The sequence below is a fragment of the Cryptomeria japonica genome, chromosome 6 (genome assembly GCF_030272615.1).
Source record: "Cryptomeria japonica chromosome 6, Sugi_1.0, whole genome shotgun sequence".
In the NCBI taxonomy this organism is placed as follows: domain Eukaryota; kingdom Viridiplantae; phylum Streptophyta; class Pinopsida; order Cupressales; family Cupressaceae; genus Cryptomeria; species Cryptomeria japonica.
In genome coordinates this window covers 285,193,840-285,207,093 of record NC_081410.1, presented here as the reverse complement: position 1 = coordinate 285,207,093, position 13,254 = coordinate 285,193,840, and the positions used below count along the sequence as shown (strand labels likewise).

The window sequence follows — 13,254 nt, the reverse complement described above, 5'->3', positions numbered from 1 at the left end:
CTACAAGATTAACTTATAACTTACATTAACTTTCATGATACAATAGTACAAGAATGTGCAAAGAATGCAAGTGATTCAATAGTTTGATAAGTAATTTGTGCAATCTAGCTAGACTGCGGGGATTGAAAGTCTTTAGAAGGATCATAGTATGGATCAAGGACTACAGCACAACCCATGTAATGTCCCCACTTTGAAATAGAATTTAATAATAAATAGTAATAATAAAATTAAAATACAAAAGAATAAAAATAAAAATAAAATATAAAAGAATATAGTTAAATATAATTAAAATTTAATTTAGTTAATGAATGGTCAAATGACATGGAAGGAAAAGTTGTGACTCCCTCAAACATGAGATATAAAAGGGGGAAGAGAACCTCATTTGAGAGGGGGATAATTTGGGGAATCAGAACTGCAGATTTGATTTAAATAAAAATGCAGATCTGTAATATCCCTTGCTGATTATGGCCTTAAAATGCTGAAGATAGGCTCAAGGAATATTGTCAAACATTTGTCCTACAATCTCTAAACCTGCTGTTATCAAAATTTGATTGCCTTCTTGATGTTTATGGCCCAAGGAATAATATCAAACAATTCACATACAAACATTTAGCTTGCTGGTCTGAGTTTCAGTTTGATAACCTTGCGTGTTATTGACACAAGAAAGGCTTTGCATAACTTTGCGTGTTATTGACACAAGAAATGCAACTGCAAATGATTTCTATGATATCTAAATTATAAACTCAATGCGTTAATGACTTCTTTTGATTTTTCCAATGCATATATGAATTTCAAATGAAAAATGTGCACCTACAGCCAAGAGACATTTTTACAAACATTTGGCATGCAACTAATTAATTGGAGTAACAACATATGAGCTGAATGCTACCTATTCCTCCTTATTATTGAAAAGCAATTGACTGATTACAAAGTACTTAAGCAATGGCCAAGACTATTGGCTTACAATGAAATACTATTTCAGAAAATTCTGAGTACTAATGATAGCCCATAAATTCATGCGTACATGATTGAAATTTGAATGCAAACTAAGTTACCGGTTCGGGTTCGAAGACCTGGTACGCCGGTACGGCAAAATTTTGAAAAGGGGTTTGGGTTCGTTAGTACAAAAACATGTAAATTTTTTTTTTTTTTTTTTTATATATATATATATTTTGATATTTGTGAAGCCTATAAGCATGAATTAAAAATTTGCATGTCACATAGCATGATATAAACAACAAAACAAACATCAGTCTTCAACTCCTCTTTGATCTTGGAAGCCAAATTTTGTTCACCCTTTCTTCAACCTGCTCTCATAAAACATATGTTTGCAACACAAATGAGGTGAAATGAGTGAATATAATGTTTTAGAAGTCACTTTTAGGGTATAAGTTTCACTTTTTAGCAGGCGGAATTCAAAAAAATAAATTAAATTTTGCATATAATTTGCTTTTTTGGGCCACCTAGCCGCCTGGGTTCGACCTGGGTCCGCCTGGGTTCGACTGGGTTCGACCCGGTTTCGACCAGGGACGAACCACCTTTGGGTTTTTCGAACCCTGGTCGAACCCAGTCCGAACCGGACCTGAACCAGGAACCCGTTCGAACCAGGACTAGTACCAGGGGGGTCCATGGGCGAACCCGGTAACTTAGAATGCAAACAATGCAAAGTGAACCTGGATGAAGCGCCTAGGAGTGAGGATGAAGAAGCAAGCAATATCAATACACTTTATGCTCTCCTCTTGCCAAATCGACCACTTTTCCAAAATCGCCCCTATTCTGATATGAATGTCAATAATAAATAAATGGCTTCCCTTTTGTCTCCTTAAAGCACTAAACTCCATTGCTATGACCCAAGAAAGAGGGCGCTCCAATTAGCAAGTGGAATCGATGTAGTATGAAGTATGAACCCTCCATGAGTGAAATTGTGGTTTTCAATGGCTGTCCAATATGACTGTAACTTTACATCAGGCTTCAAAAAATAATAAAATCAGTCCTCCAACGCCTCCAATATACCTCCAATGCAACTAACCAATGCAATCTAATTCTACCAATGATCTCCATTTTGCTATGCAAGATGACCTCAGAAAATTTGGCCTATGGCCACCAATGAAGCTCAATTAGAAAGACTGAAATGTCTTCCTCTCAGCTGCAACCCTTCGGAGGAATCTTTCACCACCTCAGTTATGCGAATCAATGGGAGGTATCATTCCCAAAGACCAATAGAACTCTGCAGAAGCCCTTGGCTCTACAAATGATCATAGCAAAGCAATATTCAACAACTAGATGCCCAACAATGAGGCTGCCCTCTCTATTTATTCTTTTCTTTCAAGAGGTCGGCCTCCTTCTAGAAGAAATAAAATAATATTTAATTGAACTTTCTAGAAGATTCCCCTTAAAATAAAAATATTATTTAAGTGATTTTATTATTTAATTGCACTTTAGATAATTAAAATATCATTATAATATAAAGTGCAATTGACAACATACATGAGAACACATTATCTCACCAAAAAATCATATAGAAAGAGAATGTGAAGCCACAAGAAATTGCCCAAACGACCCTCTTATCAACTCTTTGGCCTACGAGGGTCAAATAATAGGCCAAACCCCTCTGCGAATTGATGCTCATGAAAATGGGGACATTACAAGATCTGATTGTAAAAGGTTGTGTCCCTTTCAAAAAGAGGAAATAATGAAGAGTTGCACTCTTTCAAAGGGTGCTAATGGTGAAAGCGTGTGTCTCTTGCCAAAGGGCATACATGATGAAGAGGTGTGACCTCTCCTTCACATTGGGAGATATAAAGGAAAGGAATCAAAGCATCCAGTGACATCACCATCGATCAGATCAGAATTGCTATTAAGTTACAGGCAGTAACATCCTTGTTCCTGGTGGTATGCATGGGGCTGTGCTTAATATGTATGCTTAGTATATGAAGCCTGATAATGTCTTATGTAGGATGTAATAGTAATATTAATATAGACTGCAATATGTATGACAATCATACTTAATTTCATATACATTCACAATGCATTATAAGTTAGTGTACTCATAGCCCATTCCTTAATCATTTGCTAATGCCTTTGTGAGGATAGGTTGGTTTGTGTAGGGAGAGGTGGAGTAATTCCTTACAAGACGGGTAAGTCCCAAAATGGGGTACGGACAGGTGTTCCGGAAACCCCGAGGGAGAAGTCCCAAGATGGGGTATGGACCTGTGAACCTGAAATCTTGAGGGAGCTTGCTTGTAGATTGGTTTACAAGTGCCCTAGCATAGTAATTCCACATCCTTCATTAGCGTTAGGGAAGTAATAAGGATAAACCCTAAATATAACTGGTTATTGATTGTATTATGAAGAATTAGTTGTTCTCTAATCTCAAACGCTTAATTTAAGGCATAATAGTATTTAATGATATATGCTAATTATTGGTAAACTGACATCCTCCTAATAAGGGACATTACAACCCACTACTCTCCTTAAAATGTGCTATAGTTTGACCTACTAAAGGTTTTTGGAAGCTGTGTATTATATCTTATTGTTTGTATGACTGTATTTTGACCATATGAATGGTCTAGAGTCAATAGACTAAATTGTAAAATGCTTTCTTTGATTGTATGTGTAGAATGAGATAATCTTGTTCATGCTCATGTATCTAGCTTGGATTGGTGTTTTATTATCTTTTCAGGGAGCTAAATCTATTTATTTGCGATATTTATTGTGCTATAGCTGATTCTATTTCTTTTGTGTCACATTTTGTGTCTTGGTTAGACATGATAGAGTAGGTTAATATCTGAAAGGATAGTGTGTACAAGAGGTCTACCTCATGGGTTCCATTTAAAAGAATGGAATGTGATTCATCCAATGGGCTAGGATGGTTGATATATTGACTTTCGTTGGAGGTGATAGGATTGTAGGCGTAGGAGAGGTTGGATGACCTCGTCTTGGATGGATACATTTTGGCACCATCTTCTCTACATCTGTCTGACCACATTGAGTCATCACCCCCTTTAAGAAAATTGGTTGAGATTTTAGCTTGCTCTTTCTTGCTATGGGTAGTGTGTCACCATAGGCTCTAGTTCACTCTTTGGCAAAGAGTCCACACATTGTTGGCTTTTTCCACTTTTGCACACTTGATAATGAGGAGTCAATCAAGGATTATGAAGGGTAAGGGATGGGAGTTGAATAGATAAAGATTGGGGGCATAGAGTGAATGCATTACAAAGAAATGTAAGAGACTTGTATTGGCATTACAAATTTTGTTGATTTGAAATTGTATGAAATTGTAAAATTGTAATTACAAAGCTAGGAGGAATTTGGGAAATAGGAAGCAAAGAAAAGAGAGAGATTTTTAGGAATGATAGAGTGGGTCAAAGGGAGTCTAAGGACAAAACCATCTAAGGAAAATAAATGATTATTTGTATGTTTTGTGCCATGAAGGCATTATCTAGGTGTTCACTCATCCATGCTTGGGAAATGTTCTCTTGTGTAGATGATAGCCCAAATGGAATAACTAACCATTTATACAATCACTCCTTTGTCTTTGTGTAATGCCCCAAGCCACACACTTAGGACATTATCCAATTGAACAATTTTTTTCAACAACATCACCAACGATTAAGATATGACATTGACATGTTGCATTGCACATCAACTTGCAGACAAGTGGCATGGTAATCATGACACAAGGACACTAACAATAGGAGTGACCACACCATTGCTCCAAGCAAGGTGGCACAAATGGAAGACTTACCAATGGTGGAGCAAAATTGAGGGTGGGATGACATCACATGAACGATCAAGTACTAACCTACGATTGCATGCTCTCGTGCACACAACACCAAGGTAGGATGAGGGAACCATCCACCTCGAATGCACACCTTAACACACTTGAAGACACTCATCATGCCAAGGAAAACCTATGCAAGCGGTGGGGCAACTAGGGGATGCCATTAGCTTGTTTAGTTGGAACGATCAGTAGTTTCTCATGTTAGATAGTTCTGATACCGGGAGAAAACTGAGAGGGGGGGGGTGAATCAGTTTTCTACCAATATTTGCAGTTAATGCAGATTACAACCTTTATACCGGAGCACAAAGAAACCAACACAATGAAAGATAAAGAATGAAAGCACAGTACACACAACACTAATGTTTTTGACCTGGAAAACCCGGTAAAGGGAAAAAACATGCTGGGAAACCCTACCCACAATCAGATAATACTTCTGCAACAGTATGTGAAATAATTACAATGGGGATTGCACTTGCAATCAGGCCAACCGCCTAGAGCTCACTGCTCATCACAAAAGAAAGTCTCACTGACTTACAAAATCATCGGACTACAATCCAGAAAGAATGAACTGTGGAAGTAGCATCTCCTAATGTTTGATACAGTCCCGGTTAAGCACAAATGTCTGCTTTGCAACACCAAAACCTTTTCAACCTTCCGTTGAATGATATATCACTGTTCACACATAGACCTTTCTTTGATGATGCAGACAAAACCATCGATACCATCCATATCCAAATTACATGAATAAGTCACCTATAAATACAGATCATCAACCTTAATGATAAGGTCGGCTAAACCCTAAACCCATAAACCCATAATTACAAAATTACATTACACGATATCACTGGACCAATATTATGATTTACATTACATAGCATGGACCTAATTCAAATTCCAAACAATTACATCCGTCAGAATTCACGCTAAGACCAATCTCCAACACGTTTCACCAACCGGTAGAAACCCTCAGTGTAATAACACAGAATATCTAACCGGATCCAAATAGGACCACCATAATAGCACGCAAGCCAATGCGAAGCCACCAAACAATTAGAACATGATCAAGAAGCACCTTCAACACGTTAGAAACCGTTACCATAAGCCGGACCAAAATCACTGAACCATATCATCAAATATCGCTAACCGGTAAAGCTAATCGGTACTAGGAAATACCAACCGGGAACATAAGCGATAGCTTTCGAAGCACCAAATCATGAACCAACAGAATGTGACAAGCATGTAGCCATCCTGAATAACCATCCAAAATCGAATACAGGGATTAAATCATACCAGATCAAAATCACAGCCAAAACCAAGACAAACACCAAGTCTAACCGAGATAGCATAACCATATCCAACCGAGATACAGTGTTGACATTAGCTTGTTTAGTTGGAATGATCAGTAGTTTCTCATGTTAGACAATTTTGATACCAGGAGAAAACTAAGAAGGGGGGGGGGTACCAATATTCGCAGTTAATGCAGATTATAACCTTTATACCGAAGCACAAAGAAACCAACACAATGAAAGATAAAGCATGAAAGCACAGTACACACAACACCAATGTTTTTGACGTGGAAAGGGAAAAACCATGGTGGGAAACTCTACCCACAATCAGATAATATTTCTGCAGCAGTATGTGAAATAATTACAATGGGGATTGCACTTGCAATCAGGCCAACCACCTAGAGCTCACTGCTCATCACAAAAGAAAGTCTCACTGACTTACAAAAACATTGGACTACAATCCGGAAAGAATGAATTGTGGAAATAGCATCTCCTAATGCTTGATATAGTCCTGGTTAAGCACAAATGTCTGCTCTGCAACACCAAATCCTTTACAACCTTTTGCTGAATGATATATCACTGTTCGCACATAGACCTTTCTCTGATAATGCAGACATAACCATCGATACCATCCATATCCAGATTACATGAATAAGTCACCTATAAATACAAATCATCAACCTTAATGATAAGGTCGGCTAAACCCTAAACCCATAAACCCATAATTACAAAAATTACATTACATGATATAACCGGACCAATATTATGATTTACATTACATAGCATGGACCCAATTCAAATTCCCAAACAATTACATTTGCCGGAAACCACACTAAGACCAATCTCCAACACTTTTCACCAATCGGTAGAAACCCTCAGTGTAATAACACAGAATATCTAACGGGATCCAAATAGGACCATCATAACAACACGCCAGCCAATGCGAAGCCACCAAACAATTAGAACATGATCAAGAAGCACCTTCAGCATGTTAGAAACTGTTCCCATAAGCCGGACCAAAATCACTGAACCATATCATCAAATATCGCTAACCGGTACCAGGAAATACCAACCAGGAACATAAGCAATAGCTTCCGGAGCACCAAATCATGAACCAATAGAATATGACAAGCATGTAGCCATTTTGAATAACCATCCAAAACCGAATTGAGGGATCTGATCATACCGGATCAGAATCACAGCCAAAACCAAGACAAACACCAAGTCTAACCAGGATAGGTCCAATTGGGATAGCAGAACCATATCCAACCAGGATATAGTGTTGACATCAATGACAACACTTAACCAAATCCAACATATTGCCAACATCTCAAACAAGGAGTATGAGGGTGACAACTATCTTGAAACCATTCCACAAAAACCCACACAACTCTCAAACACAAGGGACAACCTTCACTAGTGGTTGCACTAATAGGAGGTACAAGCCTTAAGTTAATAAGAATGACAATAGGCCATTTTTGTGGAAAGGCATGCATCCCAATGCAAATGGTGGAAGAATTTCCAATTAGGGACATCTATCAACCAAGTGTCAACTTGGGAAGACTAACAAGACCAAGGGGAACGATTTGTAAAATTTTTTTTTAGAAAAAGGTCAGAGATACCGACTGTTCAAAGAAACAAGGGATTACAACATGCGAGAGTACACTAGCGCCTAGAGGGGACACTATTGTGATAGGACACTAGTGCAACTACTCAGGTGTCCTAAAATTGCAGTAGAGTCCAAAAATTGTGCTGTAGTCCTAGTCAGTGACTAAATGGATGACTATTTCTAGGTCTCATACCAAGGGGCAACACCCAAGACACACAAAAACAAGATAACAACACAAAAGAACTTCAAAATGATCGAAAATGATTAGGAGACCAAGAGAGAACTGCACTCAATCTCCAACATGCCTACAAGGGATTCCCACATGAGTCCATGGACATGAGGAACAAGCGAAGTGTTCCCAACACACGCTACTTGTCCTTCTACCAAGAGGAGATCCAAAATGACACCAACTCGCTATGGATATTCACAAACACATCGTAATCTAGGTAGACAAAAGAACACAAGATCCAATGATGCCAAAATTGAATATTCTCTAACACATTATATTCATTTTAAGCCCAAAGACAAATATGCTCCAAGTTCTTTTTACCAACAACTATTTAGTCAAAATAGAGAAAGCATTATAGAACACTATGCCCCTTCGACACCAACAACGACATGGGCTAAAACTAATAATAAGATCCTTGCTACCTATATGGGTAGAATATTATCCAACACTAAGATATCTATGCTAAACATACTAAACATACCAACGGCATTCCAAAACGAGGTTTGGATAAATATAAGATGACATCAATGAATTATTACGTCCAATGTTTCTTATACTAATCATGGATGGATCATAACCCACGTCAAGAATCAATAAAATACATTATCATATTCATCATACAGTGGTCTCTGGAACCCACTTTACAATATTCACATTTTTTCAATGAAAAGAGATACACAATTGCAAAAGTACCATTAGAGTCCATCATGCTATCCAAGAATAATCTTTCAAGTTCGTTGATCCTCAATTGTGGTTGAATGCCATTCAACCATGTCGTACCCTTGGGTCCACTCCACCATGCTCAGAGATAGTCACTTGAGAAGAAGTACACACACTCCAGAAAACGATGGATTATGGATCACAAACATGCCAATCAATATGAATAACAATCATAGCATCCACCTGAAAACAAGTAAGATAAGCCATCATAGTATACATGGCAACCAATATGATCAACCAGTTAGAATAAAATGCTCTAGGGTGAAGACAACACCAACCGTAAGCATGAGAGAGTTCACATAATGCAACATATACATGCCAACACCAAGCATACAACACATGTACGAACATGAAATATGATCAAGGTATCATCCAATGGAAACATAGTGTCATACATGGCTAGAGATGGGTCTCTTGGTTATGAAATCTAGGGGCATCCTAGATAAGGAAACTAGAGGCAAGGCAGGGAGTGTCATTGTTTTAGCCCAAGGAATGGCTAAGAAGTGATTTAGTATGCCTCCCATCACAATGGCGAGGGTACCCAATTGACATGATCCCCAACACCTCCCAAAGTGTGGTATGTCCATCTCTCTCACACCAAGCCTTTACAAGTGCTTCTAGGTGTGTTGTGGAATTATCTAGGTTCATTTAATTACCTTATGAATATCTTTAGTTATCACTTAATAACCATAGGTCACTTTGTATCCTAAATAGCGTCTAGAGCCACTTCTTAACCATCCTCTAACCATCTAGTTCTCGGTTCATGATGCCAATTTATATTTGGTGTGTGGCAGTCACAAAAATGTTGACACAAATTTGAACATAGTCTTAAAATTCAGAATGGAAAAATAAGAGGGAGTCTTGTTTTTACCCATTAAAAATTCATCATAAATCATTTCCAATTTGCAAAATTCTAAACTTTTTTTTAATGTAAAACCATGAAAATCCCAAAACCACTTTTTATTAATGTAAAACCATGAAAATCCCAAAACCACCATTTGTGTCAATTGTGTTCTTGTGTCATAGTGGCATAGTGCTTTATATTTACATGAGATTGTTGTAGTGAAGTTTGTTAAAAGGAGCTTCAATCCGATTTTTTGTAGACTTTGAGTTGCAGATGGTGAAGGTTGAATTTGTTTAATTGTTAGTTAAAATCTGAGAAGAGTTGCAAGACTTTGTGCTTGTGGTTGTTCCCACTTGAAGTAATTTGAAGGTGCATCATACTTGCAGACTTTGTGCTGCCATATGCTGTATACTGTTCTTATTTTATCATTCTAAAAGAAGGTAGATAGGATTGTGGGAACTTAAGACTTTGTGCTTAGTTGCTGTTTTCTAGTCTCGGAGGAGGTGACAGAATTCTTTGTGCTTTCAGGAAACTTCATTTCCTCTTTTGTCTTGTTTTTAAACTGTTGTTATTATCTTCAAAATTGTTATTTCTTTTCTAGGAAGAGGAAAGAATAATCTTTTCTGAAAAAAGAGGAAAGGTTGCTGTTCCACCCATATTAGATTAAATTAGATTAAGTATTTAGTTAGTAGGAAAGGGGGAGCCTTCCCTAAATTAGGAGAGTTTTATACTCTCACACGGTGGCTAAAACCACAATTTTGCACATCTTCCCAGGTGTACAAAATTTTCAACCAACAAACTCCAAACCATAACTATATGCCACAAAATCCTTGAAACATAGGTCAAACAATGTGATATTTCATTGGTCCCAATCAAAGATTCTAGGATAATGAGGGTAAAGGTTGATAGTAAAGGTGGTAATAATGCTATATAGGTTTGTTGTAGTAAGATCGTCATGAAGGAAATGGATGCACTTTGTTTCAATTTCTTCATCTTCATCCGATGAAGCTTCCTCAAAGACCATAGAAGGATTGTTAATCACATTAGGTTGTTTGTTAGGAGACATGCATCCTAGTCCCTGTGTACCTAAAATTTCATGATAATTTTTTGTTCAAGAAGTCCAAGGCCCTTTCCTTTATATTTATTATTCTTACATATTTTATTGGCTATAGGATATTGATTATTCTTGAAAGATGTGGATTCTCCATCATCAAGAACCAAGAGCTATTTGAGATTTCAATCTCCTCATCCACATAGAAACCATGTTGTATAGAAGATAGTAGGACCATGCTAGACTTAAGCCTTTGTTTTCTTTTCACTCATGTTGGGGTTGGCCACAGATTGAGGAGAAAGACGAGGTTTGCCCATATAAAAGGCATCTTGTTAATCATATTCTCCACACCCTTTGTCAATGATCTTGATATGGGATTTATGATGTGGATTGTTTGATGTGGATGCAAGATCATTAGGATCTAGGTTAGACGATGATTGTTGGGCTTTGGGATTTGGGATTGCTTCACCAAGTGGGCAGTGGTTAGCTTTTTGATAGTGCCCTTTGAAAATTTTATAGTATAGGAAAGACTAGGGATCAGCAGGGATGGTGGTTTCCATTCTGGAATGGAGAAACCTGGTGCATTGGTGTGAGGTGGATGGTACAATTTGCTTGGCATGGATCAACTTAGATCGAATTGTAAAAATCTCCTAGGTGTGCCTATGCACTGTTAAAATATTTGAATTTCAACTTGCATTGTTTTTTGATGAAGTGTGACACAGCTTCCCAAGTGCACATCTGTGAACTGTTCTGAATTTGACCTCAATGGTCAGGTGCTTTGATTTATCCGACTGTGCCCCTATAACCTGAGTTATCGTAAAAAAATCATTCCTTCTGTCAGAACACTCAATTCTAGGATCCTACAAAGATTTGAAAAGGAGAAAGGATGGCAAGGCACAACAAACAAGATGAGTCCTAAAGGCTTTGCACTTAACACAACTTGGAATCTGACATAAGGCAATTTTTTATTTTGTGGGTACAAGAAGATGCATGGTAGATTTATCATACAGTCATGATTAAATATAACAAGGACAAATGGAAATCACAATGATAATATACCATACTGAGAAGAAATAAATATGGATACGACAATAATTGGATACTGGGCAAGTTGGGCTAGTTTCTGAGAATAATGTGTGTAAAACATGTTTAAATGAGAATACCACCACTTCTTTTCACAGAAAATGCAACAACAGCATACTTGTAGCAAAACCTGCACTAAACAGCAGGAATCTCTCCATAAATAGCTGATACAGTCTTCCAATGGTGGGGAGTAGTAGTCTTGACACTAAAACTGGAAGACAAGTAACATAAGGCAATAGGTCAGACACTTTGGAAATAAGTACTATGATGGAGACGGGGAGACCTGCATGATATATTTCTTGCAGGAAGTAAAGGTCTGTTGATGTTTTGCAACACCTGAGTGGATATCAGTTGCTTCCTAGAGAAAGGAAAAAAGGAAATGAGAAAGAAATATGGGCAACACCCAACTTCAAAAAATTAAGAGATCCCATCTAATTACTTTCTCATTTGTTCAAAGGAATTTTAAGAGAATACAAACATGTTAAGCGTATTTGAGAACTGGACAAAGATTAAGAAAAACACAGGTTTGATTAGTACAAATTTGCAAAGAAAATTATCACACAACAGAGGACAGCTGAGAGGAAACGTTCTCATTATTATTTTGATTCAATTTTTGAATTTTACAATAGTTCAATCTAATTTTTTAAGTTGAAGTTTGTGTTTGTTTTTCTGACGTATACTCCTTATGCTTGTATCCTTGTACCCTGATTCTGAAAACGGCATCCTCCTTAGATAACCATTTTGCATGCCGTATACATCTATTTATTCCACTTGGTGACTGTAGCTCCAGATGCTCTTGTGTCTAATTCTTTGTGCTTGAAATGCAAGTTTGATGTTCTCCAAGGGGTTGATTTCTCTGCTGCAATAGATCTATAACATTGTTGTTACAGTGCATTCATTGTGCTGATATGAAGAACAAATGATGGGTGTATGTCTAAGTTGTGCATTGTTATCACCTAAATTTAAATTTTATGGCTATAAAATGGAAAATAGCCTGGTCTATGTATATTTCAAATCAAATACTGTATAGGCTACGATCTTATGCATTTAATTGAGTGCAGAAGCTCCTAATTTGCTTCTTTATGTATTTGTGAATCTTGTACACAATCGTGTTCCTCCTTGTTGTTCCAAGTCCAACTGTGCTAATTTTGAACATCATTGGTCTATATGACTGAAAATAGCATCAATATCTTCAAAGCTGAAGCATTCAGGGGAAACTTCCTTCATCAATGTACTCTAAGTGTGGATCTGCATTTTGTGAAAATCAATTGTTTCAGACTAGCTGCTGAGAAACATCAATGCAGTTCCAGCTCATATTTTAATTCTTACTCTATGAAATTTTATCAGGCAGATACTAGATTTCTTTGGAACAAGCGCATGATGCAGGAGCTTATTCAGTGCAAGGTATTATAAGCTCCTCTTTCTCAAGAATCAAACAGATCTCATGTTTTTATTGGCTAAATCACTTACCTGACCAGATATTGACACACTTACATTGAATTTGATTGTATGATGCAGCTTTGTCCATATATTCTCCCGATAATTCAAGGAAATATCCAATACAATGGAACAAAATTGTGTGATCCAGTGTTCCTAATATACAAAAAATAGTTCAATCATAGTTCAATTATGTTTCATTATAATGGAGA

General features: G+C 37.2%; 1 protein-coding gene across 3 annotated transcripts in view; it reads left to right on the top strand.

Moving 5' to 3' along the window:
* The window catches only part of LOC131031990 (phosphoinositide phosphatase SAC7), a 211,088-nt gene that overhangs the window by 7,273 nt on the left and 190,561 nt on the right, over positions 1–13,254 (top strand). For all 3 annotated transcript variants that reach the window (XM_057962870.2, XM_057962878.2, XM_057962886.2), the window contains exons 7-8: positions 12,953–13,009; positions 13,124–13,157. In XM_057962870.2, coding sequence (XP_057818853.2) covers positions 12,953–13,009; positions 13,124–13,157 — 91 coding nt within the window. The remainder of the gene's footprint in view (positions 1–12,952; positions 13,010–13,123; positions 13,158–13,254) is intronic.